Source organism: Rhamphochromis sp. 'chilingali' (genome assembly GCF_963969265.1).
Source record: "Rhamphochromis sp. 'chilingali' genome assembly, chromosome: 21".
Taxonomy (NCBI): Eukaryota; Metazoa; Chordata; class Actinopteri; order Cichliformes; family Cichlidae; genus Rhamphochromis; species Rhamphochromis sp. 'chilingali'.
In genome coordinates, this window is record NC_137949.1 from 22,900,035 (window position 1) to 22,924,070 (window position 24,036).

The 24,036-nt window shown below is 40.9% G+C and overlaps 1 protein-coding gene across 1 annotated transcript; it reads left to right on the forward strand.

Annotated features, from left to right (window-relative positions):
* Positions 1–6,371: 6,371 nt before the first annotated feature.
* On the forward strand, positions 6,372–22,445 carry LOC308389396 (protein FAM163A-like). The gene is made up of 5 exons (XM_080870794.1): positions 6,372–6,698; positions 7,396–7,449; positions 17,480–17,501; positions 17,610–17,724; positions 19,235–22,445. Exons 4-5 carry the CDS (start codon positions 17,632–17,634, stop codon positions 19,604–19,606), a joined length of 465 nt encoding a protein of 154 aa, XP_080726920.1. The 5' UTR covers positions 6,372–6,698; positions 7,396–7,449; positions 17,480–17,501; positions 17,610–17,631; the 3' UTR covers positions 19,607–22,445.
* The last annotated feature ends 1,591 nt before the right edge of the window (positions 22,446–24,036 follow it).

Sequence of the window (24,036 nt, forward strand, 5' to 3'; positions counted from 1 at the left end):
ATGCCTTTAAAAGGCCAAATCTGCAAAAATGTGGATTCGTTGTCATTTTCTGTCAGGTAGTCACACTGTCACAACGTTCTAATGAAAAAGGCAAAAAACTTTCCCTTTTTGAACGTGGTCGGGTTGTTGAACTGCATAAACCGGGGCTCTCGCAGCGCGCCATCGCAGCTGAGGTGGGATGCACTAAGACAGTCATTTGGAATTTCTTAAATGATCCTGAGAGTCATGGAACGAAAAAGTCAAGTGGAAGACCCAAAAAAATTTCACCAGCACTGAGCTGGAGGATCCAATTGGTTGTCCGTCAAGACACTGGACGATCCTCGACCCAAATCAAGGCTGTTACTGGTGCCGACTGCAGCCCCGTAACCATCAGACAGCAACTGAGACTGAAGTTGGGCATCAAAAACCAAACATGTCTTCAAAGGCCTCGTCCCCTTGAACGCCACAGAACTGACCATTTGGACTTTGCAAGAGAGCACCAAACATGGGACATTGAAGGGTGGAAGAAAGTTTTATTCTCTGATAAGAACAATTTAACCTTGATGGTCCTGATGGTTTCCAAGGTTACTGGCATGACAAGCCACCTGAGATGTTTTCTACGTGCCACAGTGGTCTGGGGTGCTTTTTTCCTTCAGTTGAACAATGGAGCTTCAGGAGGTGCAGGGGTGTCAAACAGCCACTGGCTATGTCCAGAGTCAGCGGCCAGAAGTTGCAACCCAGAAGTTGCAGAGAGCATCCCTCATGGCCCCCAGATTTGACCCATTTAGTCAATTTTTTTACAGATTTGGATTATAATGCATATTGATACAAAATATAATCAACAAATCATAGATTATAATAGGGTGAGATAATAAAAACAACTGCTTCTTGGTAATACCACAAAATAAGGGGGGGGGATGAAGCCTGGTTAAAATTTAATCAATGCTACCTGTGGGAAGGATCATGTTTCTACACTCCTTTTAATGGTACAATGTGGAATTAATTTGATCGTTCTGGATGTATGGCAGCAAATATGTTCTACTCTACAGCACCGCAGAGCATTGCTGGTGGTGACAAACAGATCTAATTAGCTTTGACTATATTGGTCTAAGCATTGCCTCAGTGGTAGATCAGCTGCATAAATCTCCTCTGTGGAGAATACAGGATATTAAGAACTGGCTACTTGTCCTACATAACACTAAATTCAAGATACTGCAGCTTTGAAGAGGAAAGGGAGGGCATTTTGAATTTGAACTAATAAGAACAACCGCTAGCTTGAGGAAAGCTTCAGTCCTCTCTGTACTGCTGCTACAGGCCTGCCTCTCCCAAACTGTGTGTACTACACCCAAAAACATCTTTAAGGTTGAAGGAGTTGAAAATCTAGTTTCACACTCTACTTACTCACCCTCCAGGATTTCACATAAAGGTTTATTGATGCCTCAATCTGGTGAGCTCAGAGGCCACTGAAGGCACTTGAGTTTATTTAGGTGTAAAAAAAAAAACCACTTGTGAAGGCTATTTGGCCTTTGGAAGAGTGGTGCATGTAAGCACTCATTTAAAGTGGGTGCAAGGGAACCAGACTTTCAGCTTAACGTATTCACTGAGGTTCTCTCAGAGTCTGGTCCCTTTCATGCAATGTTCCTGTTTTGTTATCCTGCTAGTAATGTACTGTATATAAGAGCAGGTCTATTAAAGGTTAATCAGCTTGTGCTTTTACTCGGATAATTTAAACTGTAGCTATATTCTCCTCTTTGACATAAATGGGTTGTGGGACATCAGGTTTTTTTTTTTTCTTTACTTGGCAAGTTTTCAGGCTTTGTCTGAAGTTTGAAGTGGTGTGTTTTTGATATGTTTTTATTTTAGACAAGGTTCATTGTAATTTCTTGGTTATATATTGTGTTTTCTGTGTCTACAGATATGTTAGTGACTCTGGTTTGGATAGAGAGCACACTCCGGTTAGAAAAATGACATTAAAGTCTCATGATTTCTTATTTGACTGTTCAGACTGAGGAGAGGAAAGAAAGTATCTCTTTTGGGACCACATATAGAAGTGGCCCACTTCAGGACTAAGAAAAGACCAGATTCCATGTGATGTGTTTTGTTCACAGTTGTCATGAAAAACAACTACAACAACAAAAAAACACATCTTACCCTGCAGTGTAGCCTCTGAGACAAACAGCGCTTTGACTTAATATAGACGCTACAAAGCCAGTCTGCTCACAGGAGCAGTGCTAACGTTCTGAGGATAATTTTTACCATGTGCACAGCTTAATTTGCTCTACCAGCATGCAAAAATGACCTAATTAGAAATCAAATCAAAATTCAATTGAGGCTTACAGGAAAGTGTTTTTGGGGGTCTGGAGAAGTTTCTCGGATGAGAGGTGAAACGTCTTCAAGCAACTTAAAGAAGGCCAGACACTTAAAGTGGGGTTTTTTTGGGGTTTTTTGTAAATATTAAACGGATTAGCCAAAATAATCTCATTTTGAACATTCTGTACTTTATAACAAACTAATAGTTCAATCAATCAAACCTTTATTTGTCACATGCAAGTTTGCACCTGCAGTGAAACACATACATATGGTTGCTGTCATATAATCACTGGGCACTTCATTGAGTACACCTTGCTAGTACTGGGTTGGTCCCTCTTTTGCCTTTAGAGCTTTCTTAATTCTTTTATGGTGCTGGAAACATTCCTCACAGCTTTTGGTCCATATTGACATGGCAGCATCACATAGTCGCTGCAGATTTGTTAGCTGCACATCCAGCATGCGAATCTCCCGTTCCACTACTTCCCAAATGTGCTCTATTGTATTTTGTTGAGATCTGGTGACTCTGGAGGCTATTTGGTTACACGGTTTCATGTGTAGGAAATCAGATTTGAGCTCTGTGACATGGTGTGTTAAAGAGCTGGGAGCAGCCAACAGGAGATGGGTGTACTGCGGTCAGCCGCAATACTCAGGTACGCTGTGGGACTTAAACGATGTTCAGCTGGTACTAAGGGACCCAAAATATGCCAAAGAAATATCTCACACACCATTACACCACCGCTAGCATTGTTTACACCACCAGTGTTTACACACCTGCCATCTAAATGTGTCACAATGACGCAACCTTCAGACAGATCAGACAAGCCAATGTTTTCCAGGCTTCTAGAGTCCAGTTTTGTTAAAGCCATTGAAACTGTAGCCTCAGTTTCCTGTAGCAGCACCCAGAGTTGTCCTCCGTTGCTATAGCTCATCTGCTCTAAGATTAGACTTGTTGTGCATTCATAGACACTCTTCTGCATACCTTGGTTGTTATAAATGATTATTTAAGCTACTGTTGCCTCCATTTCGGCTCAAAGCAGGCTGGCCATTCCTCTCTGACCCCTGACATAAACTGTTTTTTGTTTTTTTGTTTAAACCCTAGACAGGGTTGTTTGGAATTTTTCACTTTTCAGGCCAGGAAAATGTATAAAGTACTGCAAATTTAGACCAAAGTCTAGAGTCTCAGTGATACAAAGTAGGCAAACAAATGACAGCCATTCAATACTGCTCGCCTGGGTAAAAATGTATTTGTCTTTATCTTTAAATGCTACACAAATAAAGGATGACATTTCTAACAACTTGTTTCTAGACCAACCATGAAGCTGGGGTAAAATTTGCAGCGGAAACAAGGCATATATGCAGCATCCAATCTGCTCATTCACTGCTAGTGTCTTTTGCTTTTGAGGAACTGGATAAGTAGCCTTTCCTTGGTGTCTAACCATGGAGACCAGCAGCTTCCCAGTGCTTCTTTGGTTAAGAAAGTTCTAAATCAGCCTTTGGGCTATGTAACTGTGTCACAAGTTGTACTACCAGCAAATAAACTCAGCCGGCACTGTCAACAGTAGCTGGTGGTCCTGCTGAGAAAGGCTTTGCGACTTTGTCCCAGAGAGTTGTGCTCATGCTGTGCTCTCCTGTCAGAAGCCATTCTGTCTCATCTGCTCTCTGTCTCCATCTCCTAGCCTGGGTACATACGCAAAGAGGAAGTGTATCACAAATGCATGCAGACAAGCTTGCCCATGAATCGGAGACGATTAGATTAGATTTGTTTAACGTGCGCACACGCACACACTCTCTTTCGATTTCACCCTGTGTAAACTTTCCACTGCTACACTCTGTGTCATTCCTGTTGTCATTCTAATTTCATAGGAGGACTCCTGCCAAGGCAGTAATGAACTCAAGTCATGAGGCAGAGGCCACGGCGAGCGGTTGTGAGCCGTGTGTGTGTAGCAGAGAGAAAATGAGAGAAGGTAAATGCAGGAAAAAATGGTGTTAAAGAGGGGGGCTGGCCAGATTTATGCGCATGGCTTGTGGGCTTTGTGTTTATGTGTGTTTCTGTTTCCCGTGTATAACACTGGGCTTGTTTTGAGTTAATCAGTGCAGTGGGGTGTATCATCTAAGCTGCTGTAATGTGTCGACTCCTTTATTCAATTTGAGCAGTAATCTCAGCGCTCCCCACTGGCCTGCCTTCATCAGCCGCGTGCTACAAAGCTAGCTTAACTTAGCCAGGGAGACACAGAGAAGCAGAGAAATGCTGAAGAGCCATTTTCTGGATCAAGATTATACTTAGAAGAGTTTAGCCAGACTAAATCTCCTCATTATACTGCACACACAATTATTAGGCAAATTGTACTCCTCGGGATTAAATGTATTGTTGAATAAATGCAATGAGCTCGCTGTATCCAAAACTGAATATACACATGCGTAAGTATTAGGTGTTCAGTTATCAATATTAAAGCATCTGTGGAGTCGCTTTTTTCTCTCCATCTGTTTGTGATCAGATTTCACTGAAGCAGCAACCACAACCTTCCAAAGGCTGTTTATAAAACCTTTGACCAAAAATCTATCGTGAGGTATTCCTTGGTCAATAATGATGCCTCAACTTGTAAACATTCTCTCTCTTTTATGTACAATCCTGTTGAATATTTGCAGCAAAACATGGACTATCCACCGAGCATGCCTAAATAATTCAGCTATTTCAAGGGCATTGCATCTATATGAAAGACTTATTTTTATTTATTTATTTATTTTTTTACATTTTCTGACTTTTCAGTGTGAATTAAATCTATTTTTCATATGGAAACATGCCAAAGCTATACAAACCTTAATAGGATTTCAAAAATAACATAAAGAAAATACAGATTTTAATAAAATTAGATTAGGGGCGACAAATTATGCAGTGCTGGTGGAACAAGGCTAACATCATGGTTGTAAAAAGGTCACTCAGAGAGCTTGACTCTCTATGAAACACTGATGAGAAGAGTGTTCACTGCTTTGTTAAACACCGTGTGAGCCAATAGTTTAGAATAACATATTTGTGGATCTAACCTCCTATCGTACGTCTTTTAAAAGATTTTTTAAATCTCTCTGCGCAGGTGGTAAGACTAGAATACTCAATGCAGAACACTTTCCAAATATTTATGCACACAGTGTATGCTATGTGGATATTACTGTCAAGATGGACCTTGTTTGCTCAAGTCATTTGAGAGAGTTGTCTGCAGCTGCTTGAGGGACTTAAAAGGATGACGATGAGATTTATGGAACAGTCCTTTAGCTGCGTATCACCCTGCCCTCTGTTTTGCTTATAGTCGACTTCAGCACCAAGGACAGCACAAATAGTGGCTCGAGTTTTTTTAGTAGCTGTTTTGTGTAGCCTGTAACCTACTTGTTGCATTTTGTAGTCCTTAACCAGAGAGGAAAGTAAAAGTGGAGCACTGAAGCAAGGTCACCGCTCACCCTTGAGTATGACCTCTATATTTGCTATATAGTTGCTGCACATTAATCAGATCCAGGGGCAGCTTCAATTCAGAAGAGATTTTTTTACAGTCTTAATGTGTGTGTGTGTGTGTGTGTGTGTGTGTGTGTGTGTGTGTGTGTGTGTGTGTGTGTGTGTGTGTCACTCAGCCTTTTAACCTCTTCTTTCCCCACAACTTTTCTTTTTTTACTGGGGAGATTTTCCTGTCAAAATATCTCCAATCCTGTGTAGACATGATATGGCGGGTTGGTTTTCTGGATTCTTTCAAGCTTATGACTTACTGAGACAAGTGGCATGACATGTTTTGGATGTCCTTTGGATTCCGCAGAGTCCGTGTGTACCTCTCCCACTGCAGCCGAGTATATCATGCACCCGTTTTACGCTTTCATGTCATACTGGTGACGACCCTCTGCCCCCCCACCACTACCATCACCACCCCTTCCACCGTCCTGTAAAATGATATCACACGGTACAGCTGACACAGTCTCACTCTTCCCACTGTTCTTTCTACCCCGCCCCACCGGGCACGGCGGTAGCAGGTGCCGAAACGCCCCCAGAGAACCTCGCTGAAAACGCGGCCATGCCGAGCGGTGACACTCTGCAGCCGGACTGCCGCCTGGTCTCATCCGTCTTTAGCGCTTCACAGAGCGGTCGGATGCCATGAGATTTCCCACAGGCCCTCACTGGCTCCATGCTGTGAGTAAAACCGTGGTCAAGAGGGGATAACCAACGGCGGATAATGACGTGATGATTCCGGTTGTAGAGCCAGCACAGGGGGGCTCCGGGCACCTTTAATGACCGGTGCTGGAGAGGAAATCACTGGACTTTATTGTCTGTGGAGCCGCGTAACACCGGACCGACAGCGGTGCAAATAAGAAGAAGGGAAGAAAAGAAAAGAAACGTCTCTCTAACAGGTTGCTGAGACATTCAGTCCGAAAAGGTAGGGCATGACTGGATTTACAGTCATCCGCGCGCCACTTAACAGCTGTGCGCATTAATTTATCTGCTTAATTGAGTAAAATGAGGCTAATCAGTGATGTAACAGCTGTTAAATTGACCTCCAGCCGCCAATTCGGTTAAAGCATTAGATGTGTTTATATCGTAAAAGTAAGGATTTTCAATTTTATTTCGCCCCCCAAAAAAGAAAAAGAAAAATCGCCTCTACTGTAGTAGTAGTTTAGACGTTACTTGAAATGATGTGGACAGTAAGGTGAGTAAAATCGATTTTTATTTTTAGAGGGTTTAACATCTATCTCACAGCTCTTTCTAGTAATTTTGCGCACAGTTGTCTGATTGCATTGGACTAGGATGAAAAAGATGTCAGAGGTTATTGTGGCGTGAATGACCAGAAAATGTGCTTTAATTTGCACGATTATGACAACTTCCATATGTCTTATGAGGTAATATGAGCACTGACAGGGGGCAAAATGTGTCAGTGATTGTGTGAGCGATTAATGATGTGAAAATTGATGGATGAGTGGATTTTTGATGGGAATGCAGACAGATCCATCCCCACTTTGAGACAAACTCGTTCATTTACTGTAGCCGCAGTGCTGACCACATCACTGCTGGGGCCCTGAGGCATCTCTTGAAATCATTGTTATAACTGATGTCAGGTCTTTTTTGGGGTTTTCCAGGGGGGATTTGCAGCACAGCAGAGAATGCTCTCCCCCAGATGCTGACTTCTAAAGGTAAGGGTGCTTTTGGTACAGCTATGTCTCTGGCACTGTTTGTTACAGGAAGCCAGCACTGTAAACCTTTGGCCACAAGTTCGTGCAGTGCCTCTGATCTCTATTCTGAACCTCTGGGCAAACTGTGCAAAGGAAAGTTGTGTTTCTGCTCTTGCTGTGGATCTTCAATTCTGATCTCAAGAGTGTACTTGGATTTCTGTATAACCCCCCTCCCTCCTTTTTTTGGCATACTCTGAAAGAAATTCATCCCCAGAACCCCTGAGATGCATTCAGTCATAAGTAATGCAAAAAATAATTGACAATGAGGTAATTAGGACATGCGGTAACCGCATCAAACGCAACAGTCATAAGGAAAAAAGTGTATTTCTGAGACTTATTTTCTGAGTATTTCATAATGAAATCTAGCACACACACACACCACCTTCCTCCCTCTGGCTGCCTTTGTTCCCTTCTGCACCCTTCTGATAGTGGGTGTTTCTGTCTTAGATGTGGATGTGTTCCTCTCCTCACACGCTGAGATGAGTGCTTTCAGAGGCAGACAAGGCAGAAAAGTCCCCGATTTTACTACCTGGCTAAATTGTCCTGTGATGGAAAAATATTGTTAAAGGAATGATACCTGAATAATTGAAGCCCCGGGGCTTTAAAATTGCAAGGACCTGCTGTGATTTGCGGCGCAAAGTTGAAGGCCACCTCAACGAAATATTCATATCATTATTTAAGAGTGGGTATATCATTCAGCCACTCAGGCACTGCCACCTTCTCCTGCTTCCCTACTCTCCCGTTTGATCCCTCCCTTTCCTTCTCTCTTTCTTCCTTTCTCCATTTGTAAACTCATCTCTTTATTTATAAAAAATTAACCACATGCTAACCCTTATCCATATCTTCTAGCTCTTATTAAATAAGAACTTAAAAGGCATATATTGAAAATCTTGCATACCGCCTTTCTGACATAGTAGTAGTAGTAGCTTTAGTAGTTTTTCAATGATATGTATATAAGTTTTGAGCAGTTAGACATCCATTCATCCATCTTCTGATGCTGGATGCATCTCTGGCTCATCTGGAAGGACATCAGGGCGTTCCCAATCCAGTCGAGAGATATAATCTCTACATCATGTCCTGGGTTTGCCCCTGGGCTTCCTTCCAGTAAGACATGCCCGAAGCACCTCACTTGGGAGGGACCAAAGAAATGTCCTGGACAGATGCCCAAACCACCACATCTGGCTCCTTTTGATATTGAATAGTTGCAGCTCTTTGCTTTCAGGCTCAGGTCTTTGTTCACCACAAGAGAGTGACATAGTATTCATTCTTTCATGAAAAAGACCCCCTGATACTTAAACTCATCTAATTTGGGCAGTGCTACCCATGAACTAGCCTAACATTCAAGTCTGTCCTTTCAATGATACATAATTTATATTAATCTTTCACTAATCCACTCAAACAAGCAACCATAAATGGATAGGAGAAATCGACAGAAGTGGACAGATCACGATAGTTGTGTAGTAACATTTCTAGGGAAGTGCACTTCAAGTTTTAGCATACGTTTTCAGAGGTGTGGTTATGACACTTATACAGTATAGATTTAACACAAAGTCCCTGTTAAGCAGTCCTGGTAATACTGGTATGCAGGTTTTGTTATCTTCAAAATAACTAAGCCACATGCTTTACTCTCTCTCCTGTAGGTTGCCTTTTGTGCTCACGCCCACTCTGCCCCTCCCTGCACCTCGTTCTTCCTCTTAAAAGGGAGTTTTTCCTTCCCACTGTGGCCTACTGCTTGGCTACAGGGGGTTGTGTGATTGTTGGGCTTTCTATCTAATATTGCAGGGTCTTTACCTTACCACATAAAGCAATTGAAATAATGTATACAGTAAGGTGCTGTTGTGATTTGGAACTATATAAATAGACTGAATTGAACTGAACGAATTAAATTTCCTCCCCATTTCCAGCCTTTGCTGCAAACCTAAGCTAATTTTCCTTTTAGCTTCAGATTGACTGAACAGATACGGGATCACTTTTCATCTAATGATCTGCCGTCATCCACTGCTTTACTGTATAGCAGAGAGTTTTCTAATTAAAGTTTCCTGTCATAGCTTCTCTAATTTCCACAGTTCACTCAGGCATCACATGGGAGAAGAACCTCCCAGCTTCACAACACTAATCATCACCACATCGTCCCACATGAAAGTTCTGAGGGAAGCGGTGTTTTTTACCTCTTCAGCATTCGATCAGGGGTGTTTTTGGTTGTGGGTGCGTGCGTGTTCATTTGCATGCAGCTGTATGCGAGGATCGTTTCATTTCCCGCAGAGAAAACGAATTAAAATATGACACCTCTCTCTTCTGCCTCTCATCTCGTGCTTTTCACTGTGTTAAGAGATGGCAAAACTGCTAAATATAGTTCTGCAAGTGGAGTGTGAAACCTCTTCACCTCTCTCAGCGTTTCTAACATTGCGGAGGTCGAAATGAGAGGATTTTGTGGTAGCATGAACAAAGGTTTAATCATCTTTCTAATGAACTCTTCATGTGCATGTTGTATGTGAACGAAAAAGGGAGGGAGAGGAGAAAAAAGCAGAACAAGAAGAAGAAGAGCCACTTTTCTTATCTGTGATACAGCAAGGCTAATGTGATTTTTAAGTAATACTAATTATAAAGTATATCCTAGAGACGAATATAACATCAGGGTAAATATGGTGTAATGCAGTATAACAGATTTAGTTTTTCTTAGCATGTGTATTTGTGTTAAAGTTGATGATTTATTGTCTTTGCATGCAAGAATTCCCGTTTTCTTGGTCTTTAATGGCTTTTCACAAGTAGAGAAGAAGAGGAGGCCAGTCAGAGACTATAGCAACTCAATGCCTTGTATTTTCTATGAGGAAGGTTCCCAACCTGCGATTGTTGACTTTATCTGCTGTATCATTAACCCAGACTCCAAAATTCAGACAGTTGAGTCAACTTGCTGGCTGTTTCCATACAGATGCGTTCGCTCGAAATATAAGAATAACTTCCCAAAGGATCAATAAAGTTGTGGTATTGTGGTTGAATTTTTCTTTCTGAGTCTTTTTCTTTCAAAGTCAACTATCTGGTAAAGATTTTTTTTTTTTTATGCTCACAGATTTTGAGACTCGGATGTTCAATAAAGTCATCTCTCTATGTTCTTTCTGATTAATCAATTAATCAAATCGTCTACAAAAATGTCAGAGAATTCCCAGAAGATGGCAGAAATTTTAGAAAACCACCAAGGACAAATTCTTGATGCCTAAGATCATTCATAATAAATGAAATCTAACAGTGTGTCCAATATAAAGCAAAAAGCATGACCTGATTTAAATTTTGTCCCATCGAGGTTTCTCCTTGTGCACCTCTGAACCCTTCCAGCACTGCTGCTATGTTTAGATCATTAATTGGAAGTCCTGTTTTTACCTGTTGTATGTGCCTATTTGCGGCAGCACTATGAACCTCAAATCAAGCACAAACTTCTCTTTAAAACTCAGCCAACCTGTGAGCCAAGAATCATCACTGCTGATGAGAAGCAGGTGGTCGCCACAGTGAATTCTCTGCCTGTCCCTAGCATCCCCCACTGTCACACCAACCTACTCCGTGTCCTCCTTCACTTCTACACTTTGTGTCAGTCCCACCATCTCCAAACCATACCTCATAGCATGTCTCCGTACTGTTTTGTAAACCTTCCCTTTCACTCTTGCTGCTATCCCTCTGTCACAAATCATCCCTGACACTCATCTCCACACACTCCACCGTGCTTGCACTCTTTTCCCCTCTCCGTTACACTTTTCGCTGGATGGCGGACCCCCAGATATTTAAGCTCATCAACCTTCTCTACATCTACTGCTTGAAGATTCAGTCTTACACCTGTCTCCCTCTCAATCAGACATAATCTTTCATGCTTCTTCCGACTTTCAGTCCTCTTCTCTCCAGTGCATATCGTCACCTCCCCAGGTTTTCCTCCACCTGCTCTCTTCTCTCGGTACAAATTAATTGACAGTGAAAATAATAATGAGCTGAAGCCAAAATTGAATTTTTGCCCAACCCTGCTAGATGCTCAGTGTTTTGAGTCAAGAGTGACAATGTTGCTGACTGCTTAAGAGCCTCCCTGTCTCTCATTTGCACATATACTTTACATCATTTCTTGGCAACTCTCAAAATCCCTGCAAATCTCAGGGATTTACATTTCCTTCAGCGCTGCTTTTTGTACAGTGAGGAAGTGGATCCTTTCTTTCTGTGATTGAAGCTGACTTGACAGATACACTTTGTATAACTAGAGTGTGCAGGTCACCTGGGACTGGTACACATAATGACTTTATGTAGCTTCTGTGTTGTGGAAATCAGATGCCTGTTGGCTCCTCTGAGACAGCTTCATCCCCCTTCTTCAGTGTCACTTGTCCAAGTCAGCCACTGACAGGATTGTGGCAGATCCTTCTTTCAGACCACAGTTAAATCTAAGGGTTTTATGTGGTATTATGAGTGTGTGTGTGTGTGTGTGTGTGTGTGTGTGTGTGTGTGTGTGTGTGTGTGTGTGTGTGTGTGTGCTTCCCAGCTAAATCAGACAGCTCTGAACCCACTGGGAGTCGTACATGAATTGTGTTGGATAAGATGACAGCATTAAAGTTGAGTCTTCCAACCTCTGTCACTTGGCATGTTTGTCTCTCCAGTCTACTGGAAACTCTCTAATCTGAGGCTTTACCTTAGCGCTCCCTCTCTAGCATAATTTGGTCGCGTGTTAGTCAAAGTGACTTATTTTTCTTTCTAGAAAGATTCCATTGCTGCGCCTTTGTTGATATATTTCAGAGAAGGTTATGAATTTTGCATGCATGTGCCACAGTAGTTGCACACAGGTCTTAAATTTAAGTCGATAGCCTGAGCCCGGAATGATGTATGGCATGTTGGAAAAAGTAGGATATTCTTCAAAGAGTAAATGAGAGACAAAGAGAATGAAGAAAAGATAAGATGCACAAAGAGGAGTAAGGAGACATGAGATTGTGAGCTAGACGGGGAGGGGATGGAGAAATGGGGAGCAAAAGAGACTTCACATCGCTTTTAACGACATTATCGCGGTCCATGGTGTATATAATTTAGTACGATGACGCAATGGAAGATACTGCAGAAGGGCGCTCTCTGAGAGGGAGGCTCACATACTCATTTCAGGCCGCACATATAATGAAAGAGATCTAGTGCCTTATGTGATTGTACCATCTATTTAAAATAGAGATTCAAGTTTATTCATTGTTCAGGGTCATTAACCTCATTAATGATACATCGGACAAACAAAGGGACAGAGCAGCAAAACCGCTCGCTGGCAGCTGACCAAGCCACCCAATTATGAACTATTCTTTTTATTTAACCTTCCTGCTGAGATTTACCAGATGTCAAAATATCAAATCCCAGAACAGTTAAATCTATTAATTAGTCAATGAAATGTAAATTAACTGCAAATTACTGCTTTAGAAAGCTCACAGCTTTCACAAACGTGCATTAATATAAAGGGAAGTTGGGTTTTTTTGTTTGTTTGAATCCATTTAATTGGCATAATTAAATGCTGTTACTCCAGTGAGAAATATCTGGATGTTTTAGTTAATCAAGTTGAACGGTAGATAAATAGAGTCTTCTGGTGTTGTAATTACTATAATGGCAGTGCCTAAAATGAATATTTCTGCCCGAACGCAGCCATGCAAATTTGTCTAAATTAATGTCGAAATCATGAAATTTAAAAGCTGATATAAGAGGTCACTCTCTGAGCGGATTAATTTGGGTATTCTGCGCCGTGGTTGTTTGTTTATTTAGTATTTTGATGTCACTGCCAGTAAAATGAAATTAAGACATCAACACACACACACACACACACACACACACACACGGGGTTCTTTATCGCTCGCACGCAGCTAATTTAGTGCTTTCTCTAGACAGGCTTGTTTAGAAGCAGATCTTTTTGAGGCGAGACAGTAAATTTGCTGTGCGCTTTGGAGATAAATATACGTGCATCTGCATTGATTTATTTCTTTTCTTTTATTTCTTTACACTGCTTTGGTTCTTTTGTGTCTCAGTGTCAATCAGATCGGTTTGCTTAAGGTTATTTACCTGCAAAGCAAAGAAAAGGGGAGAGGAATTGGGTTCATGTGACAGTATGCCCTGATAATATCCAGGAGATTTCATGGTGGCAGCTATCAGCGCAGCAGTGAGAGGTGATTTTGAAGCTGTCACAGTAAAAAAAGGACAAGCGACATATCGCTTGAATGTATTATTATTATTATTATCCTGAAACTGTGCTGCACATACTTGTATGAAATGCCACACATATTATTAGCATGCAGAGAATGTGCTGCTGCATTCAGCAGATTAATTCAACCACACGTTGAATGTTATTTTTCAATTCAAAACAGCTCCCAGTTGTTTTAAGTATTCTGGAGTGAGCGTGATTCATTCCTTTGTATGCCTATTTATGGGTTATATAGAAAGAACAGATTCTTTGTCATGAAATAGCGGCTGTAATACAAACCCACCAGCCACTTCATTAGGTACATGTGGCTTTACTCCTTTTTGCATTCAGAGCTGACTTAATTCTTCATGGCATAGATTCAACTGGATGCTGGAAACATTCTTCAGAGGCTTTGGTTTGACGTGATAGCATTATGCATTTGCTGCAGAAATATTGCTTGCACATTCGTGATATCAATCTTCCATTCCACTCCATCCCAAAGTTGCTCTATTGAACTGAAATCAGGTGACTGTGGAGGCCATTTGAGAGCAGTGAACTTACTGTCATTTTCAAGAAAGTAGTTTGAGATGATTTGAGCTTTGTGACATGGCGTGCTATCCTGCTGGAAGCAACCATCAGAGGATGGGTACACTGTGGTCATACTAGGATGGACATAGTCAGGGACAACACTTGTGTATGGAGTGGTGTTTAAACAATGCTTGACTGGCACTAAGGGCCCCAAAGACTTCCAACCTTTTACATCACCAGCAACAGCTGGAACTGTTGTGCTTTCATGTTGTTTATACCAAGTTCTCAACCTATTATTCTAATTACTTACAGAAATCAGCAGAGCAGGTAACATTTTCCAGTGTTTTATTGGCTAATTTTGGTGAATTGTAGCCTTAGTTTCCTGTTCTTTAGATGGCAGGAGTGGCAGTGGGTGTGGTCTACTGCTGCTACAACAGAAGACCACACACACTGCTTCAAGGATTTGATGTATTATCCCTTCACAGATACTCATTTGCATACCTTTGTCGTTATAAATGTACTTTTCTAAGTTGCCTTCCTATCAATATGAAGCAGTCTGGCCATTCTCCTCTGAGCTCTGAAATCAACTAAGCACTTCTTCAGACTTGAGCTGCAATGCATTGGGCTGCTCCCACCTGAGTGGCTGATTTGTATTAACAAGCAGCTTAAAATGTGGCCTGGGGGTGTATTTTATAAACTACTTTTAGACATTTTAGGCAACCACGTGTGTTATTTAATTTTTAAAAGCCACACATTATATAACTACACTGTATTTATGGGCTAAACAGTTGCTTGGTTGAATATAAATTACATAATTACAGAATCATAGAAATTATCAGCGGCATAGCACAACAGCTGCTATGTAGCGTTTCTCATGCCAAACATTTCCTCCTGACAGAAGCCTCTTTTTCTACCTGCAGGAGTTCCAAAGAGAGGTGATTTTGAGAGTAACAGTCCTCAGGCCTGCTATGGTTTCCTACCTCCTTACATTCTCCCGCTGTCTTCTTATGTGTGTGTTCGGTTGGTTTGTTGGAATTCAGACCTGACGGCGCCTTGAAAAGATTATTTTTGCTCTGAGCACTTAACCTCTGAAAATTAAAAAAACAAAAAAACATTAGCCTGGAGGCTATAGCCTGCAGATGGGTTACAAATGAAAGAAATAGTTCAGTATTGCAGCTCAGCATTCCTCTCATGTTAGTTCACTGAGTGTTAAGCAGAAGCTGGGAGGGGATGAGCTCAGCATTAAGACAGCATGCAGTGCTAAACAGCTACCCTTCATGTGCCAATGTTTAAAAATACAACTACTCTCTTGTTTTATCCCTAAAAAGCAAATGTCAAAATTAGAATTTGTGATATCCTATTTATGCACAGTACCCTGCAAAAATACAGGGAGTGCAGAATTATTAGGCAAATGAGTATTTTGTCCACATCATCCTCTTCATGCATGTTGTCTTACTCCAAGCTGTATAGGCTCGAAAGCCTACTACCAATTAAGCATATTAGGTGATGTGCATCTCTGTAATGAGAAGGGGTGTGGTCTAATGACATCAACACCCTATATCAGGTGTGCATAATTATTAGGCAACGTCCTTTCCTTTGGCAAAATGGGTCAAAAGAAGGACTTGACAGGCTCAGAAAAGTCAAAAATAGTGAGATATCTTGCAGAGGGATGCAGCAGTCTCAAAATTGCAAAGCTTCTGAAGCGTGATCATCAAACAATCAAGCGTTTCATTCAAAATAGTCAACAGGGTCGCAAGAAGCGTGTGGAAAAACCAAGGTGCAAAATAACTGCCCATGAACTGAGAAAAGTCAAGCGTGCAGCTGCCAAGATGCCACTTGCCACCAGTTTGGCCATATTTCAGAGCTGCAACATCACTGGAGTGCCCAAAAGCACAAGGTGTGCAATACTCAGAGACATGGCCAAGGTAAGAAAGGCTGAAAGACGACCACCACTGAACAAGACACACAAGCTGAAACGTCAAGACTGGGCCAAGAAATATCTCAAGACTGGTTTTTCTAAGGTTTTATGGACTGATGAAATGAGAGTGAGTCTTGATGGGCCAGATGGATGGGCCCGTGGCTGGATTGGTAAAGGGCAGAGAGCTCCAGTCCGACTCAGACGCCAGCAAGGTGGAGGTGGAGTACTGGTTTGGGCTGGTAGCATCAAAGATGAGCTTGTGGGGCCTTTTCGGGTTGAGGATGGAGTCAAGCTCAACTCCCAGTCCTACTGCCAGTTTCTGGAAGACACCTTCTTCAAGCAGTGGTACAGGAAGAAGTCTGCATCCTTCAAGAAAAACATGATTTTCATGCAGGACAATGCTCCATCACACGCGTCCAAGTACTCCACAGCGTGGCTGGCAAGAAAGGGTATAAAAGAAGAAAAACTAATGACATGGCCTCCTTGTTCACCTGATCTGAACCCCATTGAGAACCTGTGGTCCATCATCAAATGTGAGATTTACAAGGAGGGAAAACAGTACACCTCTCTGAACAGTGTCTGGGAGGCTGTGGTTGCTGCTGCACGCAATGTTGATGGTGAACAGATCAAAACACTGACAGAATCCATGGATGGCAGGCTTTTGAGTGTCCTTGCAAAGAAAGGTGGCTATATTGGTCGCTGATTTGTTTTTGTTTTGTTTTTGAATGTCAGAAATGTATATTTGTGAATGTGGAGATGTTATATTGGTTTCACTGGTAAAAATAAATAATTGAAATGGGTATATATTTGTTTTTTGTTAAGTTGCCTAATAATTATGCACAGTAATAGTCACCTGCACACACAGATATCCCCCTAAAATAGCTAAAACTAAAAACTACTTCCAAAAACATTCAGCTTTGATATTAATGAGTTTTTTGGGTTCATTGAGAACATGGTTGTTGTTCAATAATAACATTATTCCTCAAAAATACAACTTGCCTAATAATTCTGCACTCCCTGTATGGTGATAATCAACTGCAGCTCAGCGAAAATATGACAAAAAAAATCTCACTATTTGAACCCAATAACGATGTAAGTAGACCTAGTTTGGGGTATGGACAGACTTCTGGCAAATACAGTTTGTAAAGAGTAAATAGTCTTATAAATGTTTCCTGTTCCAGAGTTTGTCATTTGATTCAATCAGAAACAGAATCGTTTGAATCATATTTGCTCGAAGCAAAGCAGCTTTGCTTTTTTACATCATGAAAACCCAGAAGGACTTTTATTTTGGAAGAATGGCATTTGTGCATTTTTATCAGTTGCAATTGTATAATAATGGCATATAAATACACTAATCCAGCCTATTTTGGTTATTTTTTCAGGCATTAGAAACCTTTGCTGGACGTAAGTATGCTAAATATTCTGCGGAAGTTATTCTAACATTACTGAAATCCAAATGTAATTCTTGACTCATTTTCGCCTCTTTTCTGTCTTTGTTGATTCTGTGTGAAGGGTTTGATGGAGAGCTGGTCGGATGTCAGCGGGAACTATTGTCATAACCGGAGGAATACTTGCCGGAGTGATACTGCTGTGCATTGTAGCAGTTCTCTGTTACTGTAGACTCCAGGTATTACTGTGCACGTTCATGTTTCTTGGTCTTTTAGGCAGTTTGCTCTTCACCCAAAAGCTCTTTTTACATTACTGATGTTTACTGGCTTAACAAACTCAACTAACTAATCTAGTTTGTGACCGTGTGCAATGAACTTGCAGTCTTATTGTCTTTGAAATACTTGCTTCAAAGATGGGCACCACTCGCACTCAGCTGGCATCTTAAAAGCCAGTGAAAAAATGGCAAATTGACACAGTCTGCTATTAGTCTGCAATTAAGTAGGGTCAAGTTGGCAGTTACTTGCTATCTGTTTGATATAATACTGTGATAAATTACTGCAAATCTGTTGCCATCTACATGCACAGTAATTCACACTAATTGGAAATTCGCATTAAATTGCAATCAGAGTCCAGACTGAACTTCTCAGGCTTGAAACAGAAAGGTTTCCACACATAGTGTTGTGTCCAGGATTTTAATTTACTAGCAAAATATCATAGACGCTAGCCACTTGCTTTTATTAATAAATATAACCACAAGGCAGAGCTGGTTGCCAAACAAACAAGTTGGTAACCAGCTGGATGAAGTCACCTTATCCAAAGAGACCCATTGCAGACTAGTTGCACTTGTTGCCACATATTGATTTAGCTGATTGCAATCTGTGTGCGTTTAAAAATTAAGATATAAAATTCATTTCAATGCAATTTTATTTACATAGTGCCAATTTAAAGCAACAGTCAGCCAGTAAGGTAAAGACAGACAATTATAGAGTAAAAAAACAAGAAATTTAAATCACCAGACCACCAACCAAGTTGGCAGACTTCAAAAAGTAGTAACAGGGATGAGTACTCAGCTGTCTGACCGTCCAGCTGTCATTGTCCATGTCCACAACAGAGTAAATTCTAGGCTTCAGTCAGATTGCAATAGTTAAAATAGAAACAATCAAACAAACAAGCAAAAGTGGTTGCTGTGAGATTGAGGTTGTCGAGCGCTCAACCTGGAGGCGACCTACTTCCAATCGTTCCCTAAATTTGCCAAAAATTCACTTCAGTCACCGGGCAACTCAAGGATGTTGCAGTCCTATTTTTAATCTAGTGAGACTGAGCCATAACCCAGTCTAATTGTCTGCCACCTTAACATGGTTTTCCACATTCTGTCTCATTTATGTAACATAGCACTCTAGTACCAAGTCACAGCTGGATCTGGTTACAATAAAAGCAGATGTGGTGGCCAGAGCAGTCAGTGGTTCAACATTTGCACAAAGCACAGTGCAGACTGCCCTTCCAAAGCCTAGTGACAGCTGTCTGAGTATACTGTCAGTCTTTTCACCTGCCTCTGAAAAAAAACTACTTCTAAGTATTCCCACCATGTTAAACTGAATTTTGTTTGTCACTGTTCATATTTTGATTTTGATATCACAACTTTATTTTGCTGTGATAAAGCAATCAGAATCACAGAATGTTTAAGAAGACATCCAAACCCTTGTTCTTCTTGCTCACACCCTGGTGCCTTCTTTGTCATCCTCCTGCAGTATTACTGCTGTAAGAAAAATGATTCTGAGGTGGACGTGGCCTCCATGGCAGGACCGGATCCTCTCGCTCACTTTCCATGCAACGCCTGCAACGCCCTCGCCATGGACGGCACTGCCATCACCCCCGTCTCTCTGGATCAGCTGGATTCGGGTTCTCACCACTGCCCCAGCTGTTCACCGTACACCCTGCGCTCGGGACTCACAGACGACATGCGTAACGGAGGGGAGCGTCTCAGCTTCCATACTTACTACGAGAACCCGTCTGTATCTCTTCCCCTGTCGGTTCACCCTCAGAGCTCCTCCCCTCTGAGCTACTGCAGTCCCTCGGACACGTTTCCTCCCCCGCCGCGCTCCTACAGCACTGACGTCTGACCTTTGCTTCACTGTACAGGCACACACACACACACACCTACAGCGTCTAGCACATGCCCTTTTGTTTGAGACTAACTTCAGGTAATTGATTAGAGGACAGCACAATTATACACACATGCCCATATTACTGTACATGCCCACATAATTTGAAGGGAAGTGACCCATAAACTAAGCCTACTGATAGAGCCCCATGGTGGGTGACAAATCTGGGCATGATCTGCAGCAGGGAAATATTACATAAAATTGGCCACATTACTCTTTAAAAAAACTCATATTTTAATCTTAGTACGACTTTTACTTAAACAAAAGCTATAAAATGTATAAGTACCATTACAGTTAGCATCTCATTGAGCCCGGTCACACATGATAGTGTTTTTAGTAAATGGCTCAAAGGTTGGAGCTAGTCTACACACTCTATAAATGCATCTGGGGCAATGAAGTCATTCAGGTTACATATGATCAGGGACACATAACAAAGCTTTTAGTACAGAGTAAGCTCAGACAGTCCCCAGGTAGAAAAACAGGCGAGGTTTTGGGGCGTTAAAGTCATTTAGGCTACGTTCACACTGCAGGTCTTAATGCTCAATTCCGATTTTTTGATCAAATCCGATTTTTTTTGTCTGCTCGTTCACACTACAAATAAAATGCGACAGCAAACGCGCTCTAGTGTGAACGCTCAAAGCGGCCCGCATGCGCAAAAGAAGATGTCACACACAACGCGCTCTGTTTAGACCCAGAGCAACAGTATTGTTTGACTGATGGCCCTTAATATAAAGACTTCGGACTTCACGTTTCCCAATTTTTGCTTTAAGTTATTTTGTTATTTACATAATAATGTAAATAACCTAATAATGATCCTTATTGCTGTTTAAGAGAGGAGCGGTGCTTCAAAGATAGCTGCAGATTTCTGTCAGAATCTGCAGATTATACAGTACAAATAAAATGTTTACGTTGTCTTCCCAACAGTTTCACTGACATCTACACTGGATGGCCAGGAAGCGTTCGCGATGTCTTCTCGGGCGCTTCTCTGGCGCTGATAATTGGCTTCAGTCTTGTGTCGGTGACGTAAAAGGCGGATTTAATGCGACTTGACCGTTCAAACAGCAGTCGCTTTCTAAAACATCGGATATGTATCGGATTCGGTACCACATACGAAAGTGACCCAGATCGGATTTGAAAATATCGGATTTGCGCCGTTCACACTGTCATAGCATGATCGGATATGGGTCGCATAGGGTCAAAAAAATCGGATTTGATGCGCTTTCGCCTGCAGTGTGAACGTAGCCTAAGTCATTAAAAAATTGTGACATATAGAATTTGTTTTTTAATTTCTGTGAAGTTTTGTGAATGTAATTATGTAATTTATAGAGAAAAAATGCATTCAGTTAGACAAGAAAAGGCTTAGTACTAAATTACAAACATGTTTTATTAAACTCAGTGGAAAAGCAGGACATTATTTGCAAATTCTGCAACTATAAGTCATTCGGCAGTTATTTATGGCTCAGGACCTCAGTTGCATTAGATTAGATGAACACAGAGTTTATGATCTCATGTTCAGCTCATTCTCTGGCAAATGCATCCTGGATGCAGGGATCTAGTAAAAACCACCATTTTTCCGGCAGCAGACAAATGTCAGCCTAATCTGAAGAATGACAAAGTTACATAAACACACATAGATATAGTGCTGCATCTATCATTCACCCTCAATGTGATTAAGATTAACCACATAAATACCTTTCTGTTAGGTGTGAGCACTTTGAATATATTTTTAGCAGCATTTTCCACTCAATAAATCAAAAGTGACTGCTGATGACGAGGAGACAGAGCTGAGACACACGAAGAAGGCATGCGCAACCCCATATTTGAGCATCACTTCAGTTATTCTTATTCTTTTCTCCAGTTTCTCCCTTTTTCCCTGTGTCACAAAGGATTAATGGTAGTGTGAACCTCTTACCACTGCAGCTTACACTACATGAGGGCTAACAGCTATATAACTAATGGAGCTTAACTGTTTTTATCCAGAAGAAAGACCTGACGAGCGAAGAAGGAACTACAACTTTTTAAGCCTTTTTTTGTTCTTCTTGCAGATTACCAGAAAGTCTGTGAGAAAAGTGTCAGTTTTGTCTGTTTCTGTTTTCACTTCTGACATGAAATTGCCATGAAACTGAAGAGAGTTTGTTCCGCAGTGTCTTCCATAGAAGCTGATGTATTTACCTTTTCTGTGCTTACAGATTGTGACGTGTGAAAGCAGATTTTTAGACGTGCGATAAGCAGAAAAGAGAGATGCTGTACCATATTTAATGATCTTAAAGCTTAGGTTTTATATCTATATATGAGCCATCATATCTGCTACAGTACAGTAATAAGATGCAGTGTTATTGCAGTATATGCCTGAATCTATATATTTTTTAAGGAGTATTGTCATTTTTTTGTGAGGGATGTTCGGGTTTAGATGTATTTCAGTACTTTTCTCTTCAGTTTCGGCTTCTTTCTGTGTTCCTGTGCACTCCTGACAGCTGCACAGGAACACAACTGTGGAAATGGCAACTCAGTTTAAACATAAATTGTGCTAGAGGTGTGAAAAACACAGGAAAATGTGTGAAACAGTGATGTTGAGTATTATTGAACATAGGCTATTGTTTAAGATCTAAACTATATTTATTCACTCTAATGTCACATTGTTTTCACTGAGCTCTAAGCTTCATTATATTTCCTTATTTTCTTGATCTTACAGACTCGTTCAGACGTACGTCCTAAATTTTATGCAGTACTGTGGAAAAGTCTTGAGCCACATGTCATTTCTTTATAGGAAAATGGGAAATGGGTGCAGGGATGTCATGAAACACAGAAATATAGTTTATAAGGCAAAGAAAAAAGTTTGTAAAATTCTAGCAAGCCCAAAAGTGAATTTTTGGGTATGACCATTTTTACTCTTCAACACAGCCTGAATGCTCTTAGTCAGCTTTCTTGTAATTTCTTTGAGAAGTCTTCAGGAATAGTTCTCCAGGCTTCTTGAAGAACATTCAAAGCTCTTCTTTGGATGTTGGCTGTTTTTTATTTCATTCTCTGTAGGTATGATCCGTTATAGTAATAGCAGTAAGTCCAGGCTCTCGGTAGTCCAACCCATGACTGATGACCATAGGGTACTTTTCAGCGTTCATAATTCCATCAACTTTAACAAAATCCCCAACACCGTTCACTGAAATACAGCCCGAAACCATGACAGAGCCTTGCTGTGTTTTACAGATCGCTGTAGAAACTCCTGATGACCTGTTTCTGCTGATTTTCAGTCCAGTTCTTGTGTAATTTAGCATATCTCACCCTTTTCTGCCTGTTTGCCTTCCTTTAAAATGACTGTTCATCTGCTATTGAACTGCTACTTCTTCTTTTTGTCCTCTGCTTGTCCTCTTTCCTCTCATTTCTCAAAGACACACTGCACATCATGCTGAGGTATGTAGTTTTCAGGAAGTCGCCCTTTGGTAATCACCTTGTTTGTGCACAAATAGTATTTTAAGCCAGTCAAACTACCTTTGGCATTTTTTGTAGTTTCAATAAAATACATGAGAAAATAATTTTTTATGTTTTTGCAGCAGACTTCTAATAACAAAGTGCCTAAAGATACAATTTAATAATTGGTTCTTTGCTAATTTGTCTGGTGCGTATAGACATGACACTGGTTCATTGCTTGGGTTAGGTGCCTTTTTTATGCTTGTTTAATTTATAGGTCAGTGTTAAAAAACATTCCTCTGAATTTCTCATGATCCGGCGCAGGGAGTGGACTATTGCTCAAAACTGGTTTAAAAATACCAACAAGTCTGCCTCCTTAGAAGCTAAATCCAGATAATGGAGTGCTGACTTAAGACTTTTGCACAGTATTGTATGTAAACTGCTTTATTTTTATTTTTAAATGTCTTTGTCAGTTTAGATGTTCACTGAACACTGGCGTTCACTGCCACCTACCCAACAAATATCCCCTTAGTCTGATGACAGTGGCTCAGTGTTTGTGCTCACAGGTTTGTTGCACCATAATGAACACAACTGTTGTGTCAGAACTTAACTTTTATTTTCAGGTTACTGTTTCTGTATTTAAAAAAAATCACATTCTGCTATGACCTGAGGAAAATCCACAATGTTTCACATAATGTTCCTTTTTTTCAGGAGGAATAAATATGTAGATATCTGCATATTCTTATGGTCTGTCTTTTTCACACAGTGACTCAGACAGTAGATACACAGGATTATGAAATCGGTTTCTGTTCATAGAAGAAGAAAAAAACAGAAAAGAAAAGAAAACCACAGACGTACACATCAAGAGTCTGGACACAGCTTCTCATTTTTAGGTTTTTCTTTATTTTCATGACTATTTATATTGTAGATTCTGACTGAAGGCATCAAAACTATGAATGAACACATATGAAATTATGTAGTAA

Bases quoted from the DNA above. Each gene is read 5' to 3' on its own strand.
- LOC308389396 (XM_080870794.1), top strand. From the start codon at position 17,632: ATGTCAGCGGGAACTATTGTCATAACCGGAGGAATACTTGCCGGAGTG. The intron at 17,725-19,234 runs GTATTACTGTGC...ATCCTCCTGCAG, and splicing joins TCTGTTACTGTAGACTCCAG to TATTACTGCTGTAAGAAAAA.